This window comes from Plectrocnemia conspersa, unplaced genomic scaffold (genome assembly GCF_051122295.1).
Source record: "Plectrocnemia conspersa isolate PC_06_02 unplaced genomic scaffold, ASM5112229v1 ptg000009l, whole genome shotgun sequence".
Lineage (NCBI taxonomy): Eukaryota > Metazoa > Arthropoda > Insecta > Trichoptera > Polycentropodidae > Plectrocnemia > Plectrocnemia conspersa.
This window is the reverse complement of record NW_028277173.1, coordinates 6,734,182-6,746,900: the sequence shown is the minus strand read 5'-3', so window position 1 is coordinate 6,746,900 and position 12,719 is coordinate 6,734,182. Positions and strand designations below refer to the sequence as shown.

The 12,719-nt window shown below is 30.7% G+C and overlaps 1 protein-coding gene across 9 annotated transcripts in view; it reads left to right on the top strand.

Moving 5' to 3' along the window:
- LOC148231756 (nucleolar protein 4) overlaps positions 1-12,719 on the top strand; it is a 314,898-nt gene that overhangs the window by 277,543 nt on the left and 24,636 nt on the right. For 3 of the 9 annotated variants that reach the window (XM_088192007.1, XM_088192004.1, XM_088192005.1), the window contains exon 2: positions 2,011-2,226. The exons of the other annotated variants lie outside the window; for them this stretch is intronic. In XM_088192007.1, the coding sequence (XP_088048133.1) occupies positions 2,176-2,226 (51 nt within the window). In that variant the 5' untranslated portion in view covers positions 2,011-2,175. The remainder of the gene's footprint in view (positions 1-2,010; positions 2,227-12,719) is intronic. 9 annotated transcript variants of the gene reach the window in all.

Below are 12,719 nucleotides of genomic sequence, written 5' to 3'. Positions count from 1 at the left end.
CATTCGCTCTGCGCACTGTCATATTGCCAGCGCCTACTCTTTCCAGCGATAACACTAATCTCGTCGCTCGATCGATCCGCAAATTTTGCGCGAAATCGGCCAAATTAGTTTCGCACTGTGCATAAAATTGCACGCGTTTGTGTGCGTGTGCATCACGGTGAAAACACACATACATTCCAGTCGTTATGTTACGTTTTATTTGGCGTATAATCGAAACGACTGTACGCTGGCACAACTAACGCTGGAAAAATATGATCCAGATTTTTTGGCATTAGTCGGAAAAAAATTTGCAGGAAAATTCTAATTTTTATTTATAAGTGTTCAGTTATTACTTTTGCTGTATTTTATACATCGATAGTGGTATGTGTAAATTTGCATGAACATTTATTGATTGAATTTAAGTAACAATAAAACCTAAATTTATCAATTTTTTTCACATATTAATATTTTCAATAGTTTATTTAATTATATTTTATTTACTCAGACACTATGCATCCTTGCAATTTTGGAGATGTGAGATTTTCATATTAGAATGGTAGAAACAAAAAATTTTAACACTATACAGGCCGATGATACAACATGTGTGCCATGGCCTGAACAATGGTACAATTCCGGTGATTCAACTCTTGTACCACGTTTTTGTTTTACATATTACTAGCCTATGGCAGAATGCATAAGTTTTAAATTTTATTAACTATTTTTGATTCCGATTATTTTAATTAGTTATTTTTTATTAATTCTTAAGACAAGTTGTCGTCCCCTGTTGTTTACCCGTGTATAGTGTTAGCATCACTATTTTATACTAATAATCAATATTTAAAAACAATATAAATATATTTCCATATACTATAGTTTTATAGGCCATCTAGTTACTCTAGTTTGCCCTATGGAAATCTGCTTTAATTTAGGGAAACTCAACTTTTTACATCATATTGTCAAATAAAATAAATAAGCATGCTACTTAAATCGATAAATTAATTTAATTAACATTAATAATCAGCTAAATATTTAATATTCATTATCTGTTAAATTATGTGTAATATTAAACGTTATCTTAATATATTGACAGATAGAATAAATTAGCTTAGACTTTATATTATTTTTATCTACAAGGTTCATTGTCGGTTTGTTAAACTTTGATTTTAGCAAATAGTAATATTCAAGTAACTTGTATATGTATACATATAAAATACTATAATAAATGGTTTATCTAGTATAATGTATTTCGTGAATATTTTATGCTTAAATATCAACATCAAATTTGCAATTTAAAAGCAAAAGCCTTAAATTGTAATAATAACTATCAGTTCTATTCAACTCTTAGATCAACAATTTTTTTATTACTTTTTTAAGCGACTCATGAAATTTTTTTTAAATATTCACTAGACTCAAGTTTAATGTGTTAGTAATTATTACTATGCTGACTTTATAATAATAACAATAATGCTAGTAATAAACACTTCTTATTTTATATTATATTTATAAAACGGTAAAATGGTTGGATGCAATAAAGAACTAAAAATCAGTCGATTATATAGTAAAATGAACTAATAATCGAAGTGACCGCAATATTTATAATTCATACTAAATATATAAAACATATTGTTTTTTTATCAGTTCAACATTAATAATTTATAAACTTTTTTTGTATATAGATTTCTTGCATTGCAATAGATTATCTTTTTAACATTAAAAACAATAAGTTAATAAAAACTTTATTTTTTATTAAAAGTTATTTAGAAGAGCCATTAAAAAACTATATAATTTCAATCATCATGTATGAATAGATTCTAAAGCACTCTTTATATTACAATCACCATTCGAGTGCTTAGTCACTTTTTCCCCTCTTTCGCAATAAACGTTTTACCCTAATCTAATTGCTTTAAACCAAAATGGTAACTTAGGGTTACTTTCACACTAAATATTCATATGTATCATTACTCTTAATCGCGGTCACTTCGTCATACAAACATCCAAAACAAATTCGGTAAAGTGAACCATCGTCAATAGAGTCTTCGCGGAGATGACCGCTCGCCGCCGGCATGCGAAGATTTAACGCGAGATAGAGGAAGATAGAGACAGTGTGAAGTAGTCGAAGAAGAGCGAGACAGCGACAGGTGCGAGGAGAGACGCATAAGGAGCCGCTTCAGCCAGCTGGCTGATCTGGTGGTGACCATGGCTGCTAAACGCAAGGCCGGAGCACTTCTTCAACACGTCTTGCCTAAGGTAAATTCGTAATTTCAGCATAGATTTGCAGAAACACCGGTCGCTATTTTCTAAATAAAGACCGGTGAGTTTTTGCTGCGAGATCCACTATAATTACTGCTGTAACTATAATATATGCTACAATCGTTTGATATTTTGTACACCGATGCGACGTAAAAGTGACGCCTTGCGAATTTTGTTCGAAAAACTTGTTTTTCGAATAACCGTGAGAGCGGTTCGTGTTAGCAGATCTTCAACGGTTGATAAAAAAGTCAGATTGTTGATTTTTATGCCTTATAACTCAACGTTTTTGTGATCGTGTTTTCTTACGTATTTTCACTTGTGGTTAATCACTAGTATGCTAAAAAGAGGTACCAATAATATAATAACGTAGTTTTGTTATACACAATGTTCTAAAAACGAAATAGTTCTTTTAAAATGCTGATATCTCATAAGACATTGTTGATATAGATAAAATATATTCAATTTAAGCAGTTTAGCTCATATCAATATCACACCATAAAACTATTTTTTTCTAGACGTAAAACGGGCTTTTGTGTGGTTCCACCCTTTACATTCTATTGTCTAATTAATCCAAATTATTACGAATGACCACGGTCGCAGCCTTCAAGAAAAGACCCCACAGAATTTTACTCGAGAAATAAATCTCGTGAAAAAATATTAATTTTAATTACATAAATATTCTTATACGGCAGTTAAAATATGCTAGAATAATATGGAAAACAAATAGTTCAATAATTAAAATATTATAATTTAGATATGAACTATTGTTAACATAAAAATAAATAAGTGCAGTTGACCCCACAATAACACGGTAAATTGTGAACGTGCTATTTGGGTGCGTGTAGTTGGGGGACTAGGAAATGCTCATACATTTTTTTGCAATACGTACGAATCAGGCGCGTGTGGTGAGATATTCTCCCTATGGTTCCCTCAACGGGCATCTAAATAGCACGTCCCCAATTCACCATGTTATAGGGGGTCTACTGTATGTATGAATTTAATATTAAAAAAATATATAACTTAATGATTATATCAACATATTTAAATAGTTGATCTTTTGCTATTAGATATTAAAATAGTTAAAAATAACGAATATTTTTAAAGTATATTCGACTGGCAACACTCAAACGTTAACTGCTACTATTTTTATGTCAGAATATATATTTTTGTTACCGTCTAAATTAATATGTAAGTGTATTACGAAGGAATACCTAAAATAATAACATTAATTTCGACATATTTATAGAGATATTCGCATAATTAGATAACATGTACACTCAGTGCACATCATAGTAAAAAAGGGTACAACATAAAATATTTATGACAAATATACTTTTGTACATACAATAGATGCATACTATTTTTTCTGAGACATTTATTGCCATTTTATCGTTCTCTATTAAAATATCAAAATTTAATTGCATCAAAATATCACTAGCTTAATAAAAAACATATATAAATTCTGACTTTAAATATTTGTATCGTATTTTTTTCTTATGTAATATTTTTAATGATGTATTTGAAAAATGCTTGTTTTTAATTTCAATAAAATTAAGATTTACAATTAAAGATCTGTATTACATGAATAAAAGAACCCTACGTTTCCAGGGCCTTCAAACCGTAAAAAGTACATAACTTACATTAATGGTGTTCCAAACTTATAATTGTTTTGCAGTTTTCAGAAGAAACCATAAAATGTCTTATTTCCAGTCGTTTATATTTTATACGTTTTAAAAACAGCAATTATTTCTTGTAAAAAATCTCGCTGTGCGGCCTTACTTTTATTTAATAAATATAATACATAATATTTATTCTACTCATATAGTTTTATAATAATAGGGATATTATTTTTAGAATATTAATAATGTTAAAACATTAAATGTTCTGAAATTAGTTATACATACATATCGTAATAGGTGCAATATTATGCATTGAACTTCTGTCTTATTTTATGAAATACTACAACATTATTCTCACGCGGATTTCCCCATGATTATTGAGCAAAATGAATCAGGAAATTTAATCATCATAGAAAGATTTACAGCTTCAAATCTACATATCTACAACCTAACATGTCCCATTTTCTTTAAGTAAAATTTGAGTAAAAAAATGTTTCAACCCAAGATGGCAATTCCTGACATTGAGCTCTCGCTGACACTCAATGTCCCGGCGGTTGAAGCTTCGTTTCTGGTTTTCATGCGTGCTTCAGGTCCATTCTGGTTTTCGAGCGTCGAGAAACGAGATACCTTGCGGTCTCGTTGCGCAATCTCTAATTGGGTTCGGCTCACTTGGTCATCTTGTGCGATGACTCAGCCGGCGAAGGTCTGATCCTTTTAGTCGAATTGAATTTTCTAGGCGCCTAGCACTATTCGTGTTTCCCATAGACGCGCGGTAAGATGACGGCCTTGCTAGTCACACCAGAATAGGTGCGTTTAACGCAAACCTTGGCTCCAGCTAGGAACCATTCCAAGCGAACTTTGCGCAGCTACGGCCGATTGGAATGCGCCGACCTGCCTCCCACTGTCCACCGTGTCAATTCGAGACGTCAGTCTTTTTTTCTGCACTCGCACCAGGCGTGTCCAACGTGGATTTAAAAAAAATAGTTCCGGCATTATTTTTTCATTGCTTTGACCTTGTCTGCTTCCAAAGAAGAGCATTTTATTCCTGCGAAATAATACTGTAAGTTAGATCAACACTATATCTCTCATACAGTATCAAATAGTGTTTCGATTGACCTCTTTGCTTTAAAAGATAAAGCAACATTTTTCATGCTATAGTTTAAACAGCTAAGAAAATATTTTTCATATAATCTCGCTGACCTACGAATCTCTATCATTTAGTGAATAAGTCTAAAAACATTTCCTAATAATTCGTAAATGCATGAACTTATAAAAAATAAGTTATAAAAGAGTATATAAAATAAAGTCAAGAAATACAACATTTTATAATATGTAATTAAAACATTACAAAAAAATATTATCGTTTTTCTCTAGAATTTTTTTGAATCGAGTAACGAATTTTATATCTACTATTTTTAATAAAAAAAAATTCTGAAATTATTTTTATTAAAATATGATTTCTTTTATTTTTTTAATAGCTCAAATTTTAAAACAAGACTAACGAATGTAGCTGAGATATTTATAAAGGCTATTTCTCTTAATTCTCGAATAATTCGCATTTTTTGCTGCATTTTTTTATGCCGCTGCATAAAAAAAGGTGGATCCGTACCAGATGCTCGAAAATATACATGCTTTCTTGAAAGCTTTTAATAGAGGTCGGAAGTATTTGAATGATAAAAAATTGTTTGTGCTTTTTCCCAACTACTAAAACTGGCTCTATTTGCATTAATAACCAGATTAAAAGAAACCAAAAATGTGTGAGGGCTTTTCATGGTGTTTTTTCTACTGAAAATTTCACAACAAAAAAGGAACAAGATGGCTGATTTCACATTAAATGTATGTGCTTTTTAAAAAGTTATTTTAAAAATAATGTGTAGTAATATATACCTACTAATATGTTTTAATACATGTTTTACTGTTCTTATTAATAGAGGTATTAAGTATTTAAATGACATAAAATTGCTTACGATTATCTCAATTACCCTAATCGGTATTATCTTTGCTATGGCAATCTAAGAACTTTATTGCAAAAATGTATGGGGGCTTTCACAGAGTTACGCTATAAAATTTGCCTATCGGTGAACTCAAATCTTGTTTATCAATATTCGAAAGAGTTTTTTTACATTTATCTTGTTTGAAATATAAAAAATGTAAAACAGCAATAGCAATAATTGACATTTTTTATACGATTCGTGAATAAATATGGTAGCCCGAAATTCCTTTGTAACTCAGCGCTCTGTAATCAATTAAAGTAGATTAATCCGTTCTAGTCCTTTAATTGTTCGCGTCCATTATAACAAAGCATCATCCTATTGAAGTTTGTTCTCTTCAACGTTCATCAATAATATAAAGATATCTACAATAATATACTGTTTTATTTTAATAAAAAAATATTTATTACATATATTTTTGCCTAATTAAAACTACAGCACTTAAATTTTTATTTCTAAATGATTTTCGCCTTTTCACGAGATTTTTCTACTGAGGTTATTTCTAATATCCGCCATTTTGAAACCTAAGATTTTTTTATGGTTCTTCAGAAATCCACCTAATCGCGTTTTATTCTTCCAACAGACGTACATTATTTCCGTAGCATAAATACCAACACGTTTTAAAGCTAAGCATGGTTTCAAAGAACAATAGGTGATTTTCATAAACGCATTTTACTAAAGTAAGTCATATGTAATAACTAAATAAGTCAGATAGATTTAAATATCGCATAAATAAATAACATAAAAAATAGCTTCTGTAGAAGTTACCTGATACACTTTTACAAGTCTTATTCCAGTGAGCTGTCACAAATATACTTTTATAATCATATGGATATTTTTTTCTAAAATATACTCTAGCTTCATAAAATGCTCTATTCTCTACATTTTTGTAATCGTCGATGACTACCACTGGCCGAGTAGGTAAGCGGTTTTAACCTTGTGATCGAATGCACGAATGCAAGTGCTGCAACTTGTCCCCGGTGTCGGTTGCATAAGGAATTCTACTTCGACTTCGAGAGGGCATCGATGAGAGGCAATTATGCAACCGGTGTATTAAGATGATAAAAAAACAGTTGACATTGAAGCACTACCCTTTTTGGAGTAACGCTAAATTTTTAAAATGATTCTCCTACAGTTACTCTAAAATAACTTCAACCTTGAAATGAACATTATTCTGCTTCAAAATAGCTAAATTTAGGTTAAAAAAATAAACTATTTACCGATTAAATCAATCAATTTTTGGATATTCCTATATAAGGACAGATTACAACTCTTACTTTATATTACCCCTTCCATGAAAAACTGAAGCCTTATGTATTTAGATAATCGATTATATAGTCATAGTAATTATTTTTACAGTATTTTAGTATGTATCTTTTAGAGCTGTATTTTTCTTAGAATTTGCAGCAAAATATATATTTAAAATTCAAGATTTTTATTTTACAATTGTAACAGTAAATTATAGATCTAATTTTAATTGTAATGAGCAGAAATCGCTTTCTGCTCATTACAGTTTTCATCCTCTAATTTTAAATTAGGGGGTGATAAAATAAATAAGTTTTAATTTGATAAAGTAAATTATATGCAGTTCTAAAAATAGAGAATCTATAAAAATATCTAACTTCAACATGTATATTACAGTAAATGTGGAGTTTTTAATAAAGTTATATTTTTACTAGTATTAGTATAGTTTCACTAAATGAAAGCATATCAGAATATATATTCACCGGTTAATTCGTTTGGGTTAGGTTTGGGTTTGAACAGCGAATAAACGTTTCTCAACTGTCAAATTAAATTTCATAGACATTTTAGAGATGCATATAATTTGATTATTAAAGACGGAGAATTTTGCTACTTTAAAATCGTGTTACAACAGAAATTAAACACTATATTGAAATGAAAAGAACCGGGTACCCGTTAAAAATAAGCCTGTTCTTGGTTACTTTAAAAACACGCGGGTATCCGGGGACCTGGTTCCGGTTCTTACTCGGTTTGGAAGCCTTAGTACAGACTAATGTCTCACTACTAACTTGTATGTGTTGATATTATTGATCCCGTTGTAGCCCATAGGGCTAACGCTTATAAATAAAAATAAATTATTAAATGTCTCTGCAGCAAAACTTTTAAAAAATACAATATTTGTATAGTAAATTAATTATTAAATATTATCAAATTTCTCAAGAGGGGAGTACTAATTGTATTCGTATTTGTATCATATATCTTATTTTCCTGAAAGACTTTTTAAAGTAGCTGAAGGGAATGTCGACAATCGTAATGAATTTGTATGATTTATTATTAATTTAAAAATAATTTCAGTCTAATTTTTCACTACTTATTGATTGTGTTTACCCAGTTGCATTGCATTTTTTTCTTTTGACATGTTTTTTTTAATGTACCGTATTGTTTTTTCTTACATAGAATCCAAAAAATTACCAGATTTTTAAAACCTTAAATACAGTGTATTAAAAAATAAAATCAACCATAACTTAATCCATAATCCTCTCTAATATTTCATAATTTCATGTTAGGTTCTATATTAATTTACTGTGTCCTTTTTACTGATCAATATGGCCATATTTCTCACAACTACCGTAGCATATAAACTAAATAGTACTTTAAAATATATTTTTAGATTTTGCTTAAAAAAAAATTTTTTTAATCTATACCTTATTTTGCATAAAATATTGCTTCCCATAAAATTAACAATGGCAACTATTTTGTTCTTAAAATCGATTTTTTACGAAGAAAATAATAAACCGTTTGAAAATAAGTGATTTTAATTAGATGAGTAAGTCTTACAGAATTCTTGATACGATGTTGATAATGAATCCAGTGGCGTGTGTTATTTCTTATGCTCACATAAATACAGAGCGACAAATCAATAAATTAATTAAATTTGCATCAAATACTCGCTCCGTTCTTACTACATTGTAGACGATACAACATTGTTTAGTGCGATATTAAATCATTAAAATAATTCACAGCTTTTCTATTTATATGGAAAAAAAATAGTAATGTACATTAAATACCGAAAAGTGTCATAAAAAGCTTTTCTAAATCATAAACATTATGCATGAGCAAAATATCGCTGTTTGGGCATGAATGCAGAAACACAAAGGATTTGAACAGATAACTAAAACCGTAGAATACACCAGACTGATTCAGTTCTATAGACCTAGCCAATATTACATATATGTATATATATATACATTGACCGGACGATTTAACACTCATTTTAATAATTCACCCAGCCGGTTAAATACACACTACAGGCGAACTATTTTAATTACTATAATATTTGGAAACCACGGTTTGTTTAACGTTCAAAAATTTTAGCAAAACCGTACACGCCCATAGTTTTTAAGTTTGTGCGTAATTTTGTGTGCACAACGTTGCTGATTACACACAATCACCGCACGTGTGCCGTGTACCCACGTGACGTTGAATGTTTGCTAGGAGTAGGTACCTTCGTGTGTGTGTCACCCTTTGTGGTGAACGGTGGCCCTCAAACTGTGACTGTATCGAATAATAATAATAATATTCAGTACTCCTATGATCTGGATTGACGTTCAAAGTGTAAATATAATTAAACACTGTTGTTGAACGACGACGAGCGGTGGTACGCACGAACGCTTATCAACCACAAGTAACACATACAATTTTATTTATTTATATTAAATCTGAGCGCTCAGCTTTCTTGATGCTTAATACTGAAGACCATGTACAAAAAAAAGGAAGCGACTGAACGGAAGGAGATCTGAGCGCAAGGAGAGAAACTATTGATAAACAATGACCTTTACTACTGTTCTAAATTTAGCTTTCAAGTCAACCCAAAAAATCAAACGATCTTTTTAAAAGCTGATATCTAATGAACCGTTAATGCTAATACCAAAATAAAGCTCATTTAAAGCTTTTCTTTAAAAAACTGTATCATAAAATAGTTTGTAATACTGTGTGACTATACAGAATACAAAACTTCCTCGAGCTCTTTAAATTTATTACATACATTTTATTTTCTAAATGCTTATGAGTTTAATGTTAGAAAAGCGTTTTTTAGACACAGCAACATATCAACTTCAAAATTATTTTCTTTGCCAACCTGTATATTTGCTCTGAGAGCAGATTAGGGTTGAATTTAATTTCGCCCAGGGCGCTGTAAACGCTCGACCTGGCCCTGGACCCGGGTCTTTACAAAACAACATTAAGTCCGCGTATGTATCGAGTTATAACGCGCCCGGAGAAAATTATTACGAGAACCCTTTACCCTTAAATGTTGATAGATGCGTGTCGAAGTTCAATTGGACGCTTCAAAAATACCTTGTTGATATCATATGACAGTATTATATTAATATATATGATAGAATAAACTGAGTTTGATGTATTTCCATTACTTTTAAATGAATACTATATTTTTTCCTACTTGATAACATATCACATATGGAACAATATATAACTCAGCATAACCATTGTTTTCCTAACCATGGTCGTAAGTTAAACTGCCTTTTGTTTACCATATTTTCTAATCAAATTTATGAAGAAATCTAAGGACGTTTCGCTTCAAACTTGCGTAATATAGAGAAACGTCATACTTCAATATACTTCACATAAATTGTATAACTCTGGTACATGTATTATAATACTAGACACTGCGGTAACTGAAAGAAAATTGGCTACGATGAGAAATCGTCTTGGGCGCCTCTCGGCAGCACACTTTGAGGTCGGCTGCGAGCGCATTTGGGAGTAGTTGGGGGTGTTGTACAAGGGACGGCTTTATCGTTATCCACCATCCAACTCGCCCACCCCATTAAACGCGAGAAGGGCGCGCTGTCGTACTCCATTCGACATCTAGGTGAAGAAAGCAAATATAACTTTTGTCTGCAACGATAGCTTATCTCAAACCAGTTGCAATATTTTCATCAAACATATTTTTTGTAATTGACATTGAGCCCTTATGACTTATTATAATGGTGAAGGCAATGCGCATATGTATGTATATGGCAGATTTATTTATTTCAAAATTTATTGATATGAGAGTATTGATCAACGTGTATTTAAATCGAATTTTGGGCAATAGGAGGGCGCAAAAAACAATTATCACTTCTCAGAAGTCAAAAATTCACGTCAAAAGCAACGTCGCAGTGGGAACGCTCGTTGCCGAGCGTTCCCACTGCGACGGCGCCGACACGATTTTATTGCTTTTGACGTGGATTTTTGACTTCTGAGAAGGGATAATTGTTTTTTGCGCTCTCCTATTAGTCAAAATTCGATTTAGATGTTCTTCGTTCTATTCTTACTAACTTATAATTGTAATATTGTAAAAAAAGTCATAAATATAAGTGTAGCTTCTCATCTTTACATACTTTGTATCCATACATAGGTTCTTATCATACCAATATTTCCATATTTTCTGTCGTCGTTTCTGTTATTGTTTTGGTCCTTTTTTAGTGGGATTGGCGATTGAGAAATAACCGAAATTTCCATTTTTTTGATCTTGGGGTTTAACTTTTACACTTAAAAATAAATAAAATGAAAATACTGACGTCATATTTACGTAATATTTAAATGTTACGCAGAGTGTATAAAATGTGCCGGAACGCCGTTCCACCGCGTTATATGACAAAAAAGCCCTGCATATTGTTAATCTTACGTTGCAACATGACAGGCATTAGCCTAACATGTTCCAACGGAGTAAACACAATCAAAAACTATTAACCCTTTAAACGCCAGGACTTTTTAGTGAGTCGCCTCTTATTTCAAATAAATTTAAAATACTTTATTTACTTATAAAGAAAACTAATACAACCTTCAATAATTAAAAAATATATAAATAATTCATAAACTTGTTTTAAAAAAATAATTAATAAGTGACTCACCTGTGAGTCTCTGGCGTTTAAGTAGTTAAATAACTGAGACACACAAGTCTTATTAATTATAACTATTTTACAGCTAATAAGCAATCCATTTTTTTATGCACGACCTAGCTGTATTTTATTAATATTGTTTATGGGTGATTTTAGGAAAATCTACAAAAATCTAATCTGTGAATATCGATCGGATTATAATTATATAATAATCACTAATTCCGATCTCATTAATAAATTTTAAAACATTATGGTCCATATGGAATTTAAACCCAGGTCTATCGGGTACTTAAACCCTACTAATACCACTAATATATACTTTGTATTTGATTTATTACCATCTCAATTGCAAACGAACGGCACTTCTTAATCTACATCCTTTTTTATATTTATAGGATAAAATAGTCCGTAACGTCACAGACAAGTAAGTTTGAGGTTGCAAGTTCGAGCCCCGGCTGCGGCACTCGAATTTTTATTTATGAAATTACGCTATTATTAAAAAAAAAACATCTATTGATTATAAATTATATTACACATAATAATTAATAATTATTAATATAGATGTCACCAATTCTCAGACTTTCAGTCTGGTAGTTAATTCTTAATTGTAGGTATTCATTATATCTGATTGATTTACTCAGTTGGTACAGATTTACCCCGTTGTAACGCATTGGGCTTACGCCTGTCAGGTTACAACTAAAGATTTAATAAAAAAAATAATTAATAGTATATCAGAATAAATTCAGAACACTACTTATGCTATATTATTGTATTTCAACTGCTTATTTTCTTCCTAATACATGACTCTAATTGCACCATGTTTTAAAATTTACGACTATATGTTTAAAAATATCAAAAACCAACTAGACTTGTAGTATAAGAGATTTTAACCTATGTTATAGTTTCCGTATTTTTTTTATTATTCCTAATTTATCTAAACAATAATAAGCGTAATGTAGTCATTAGAACTTTTGGCAATAAAATACGTGTTAGCCGCTTAAGAGGATTTATTGACCAAC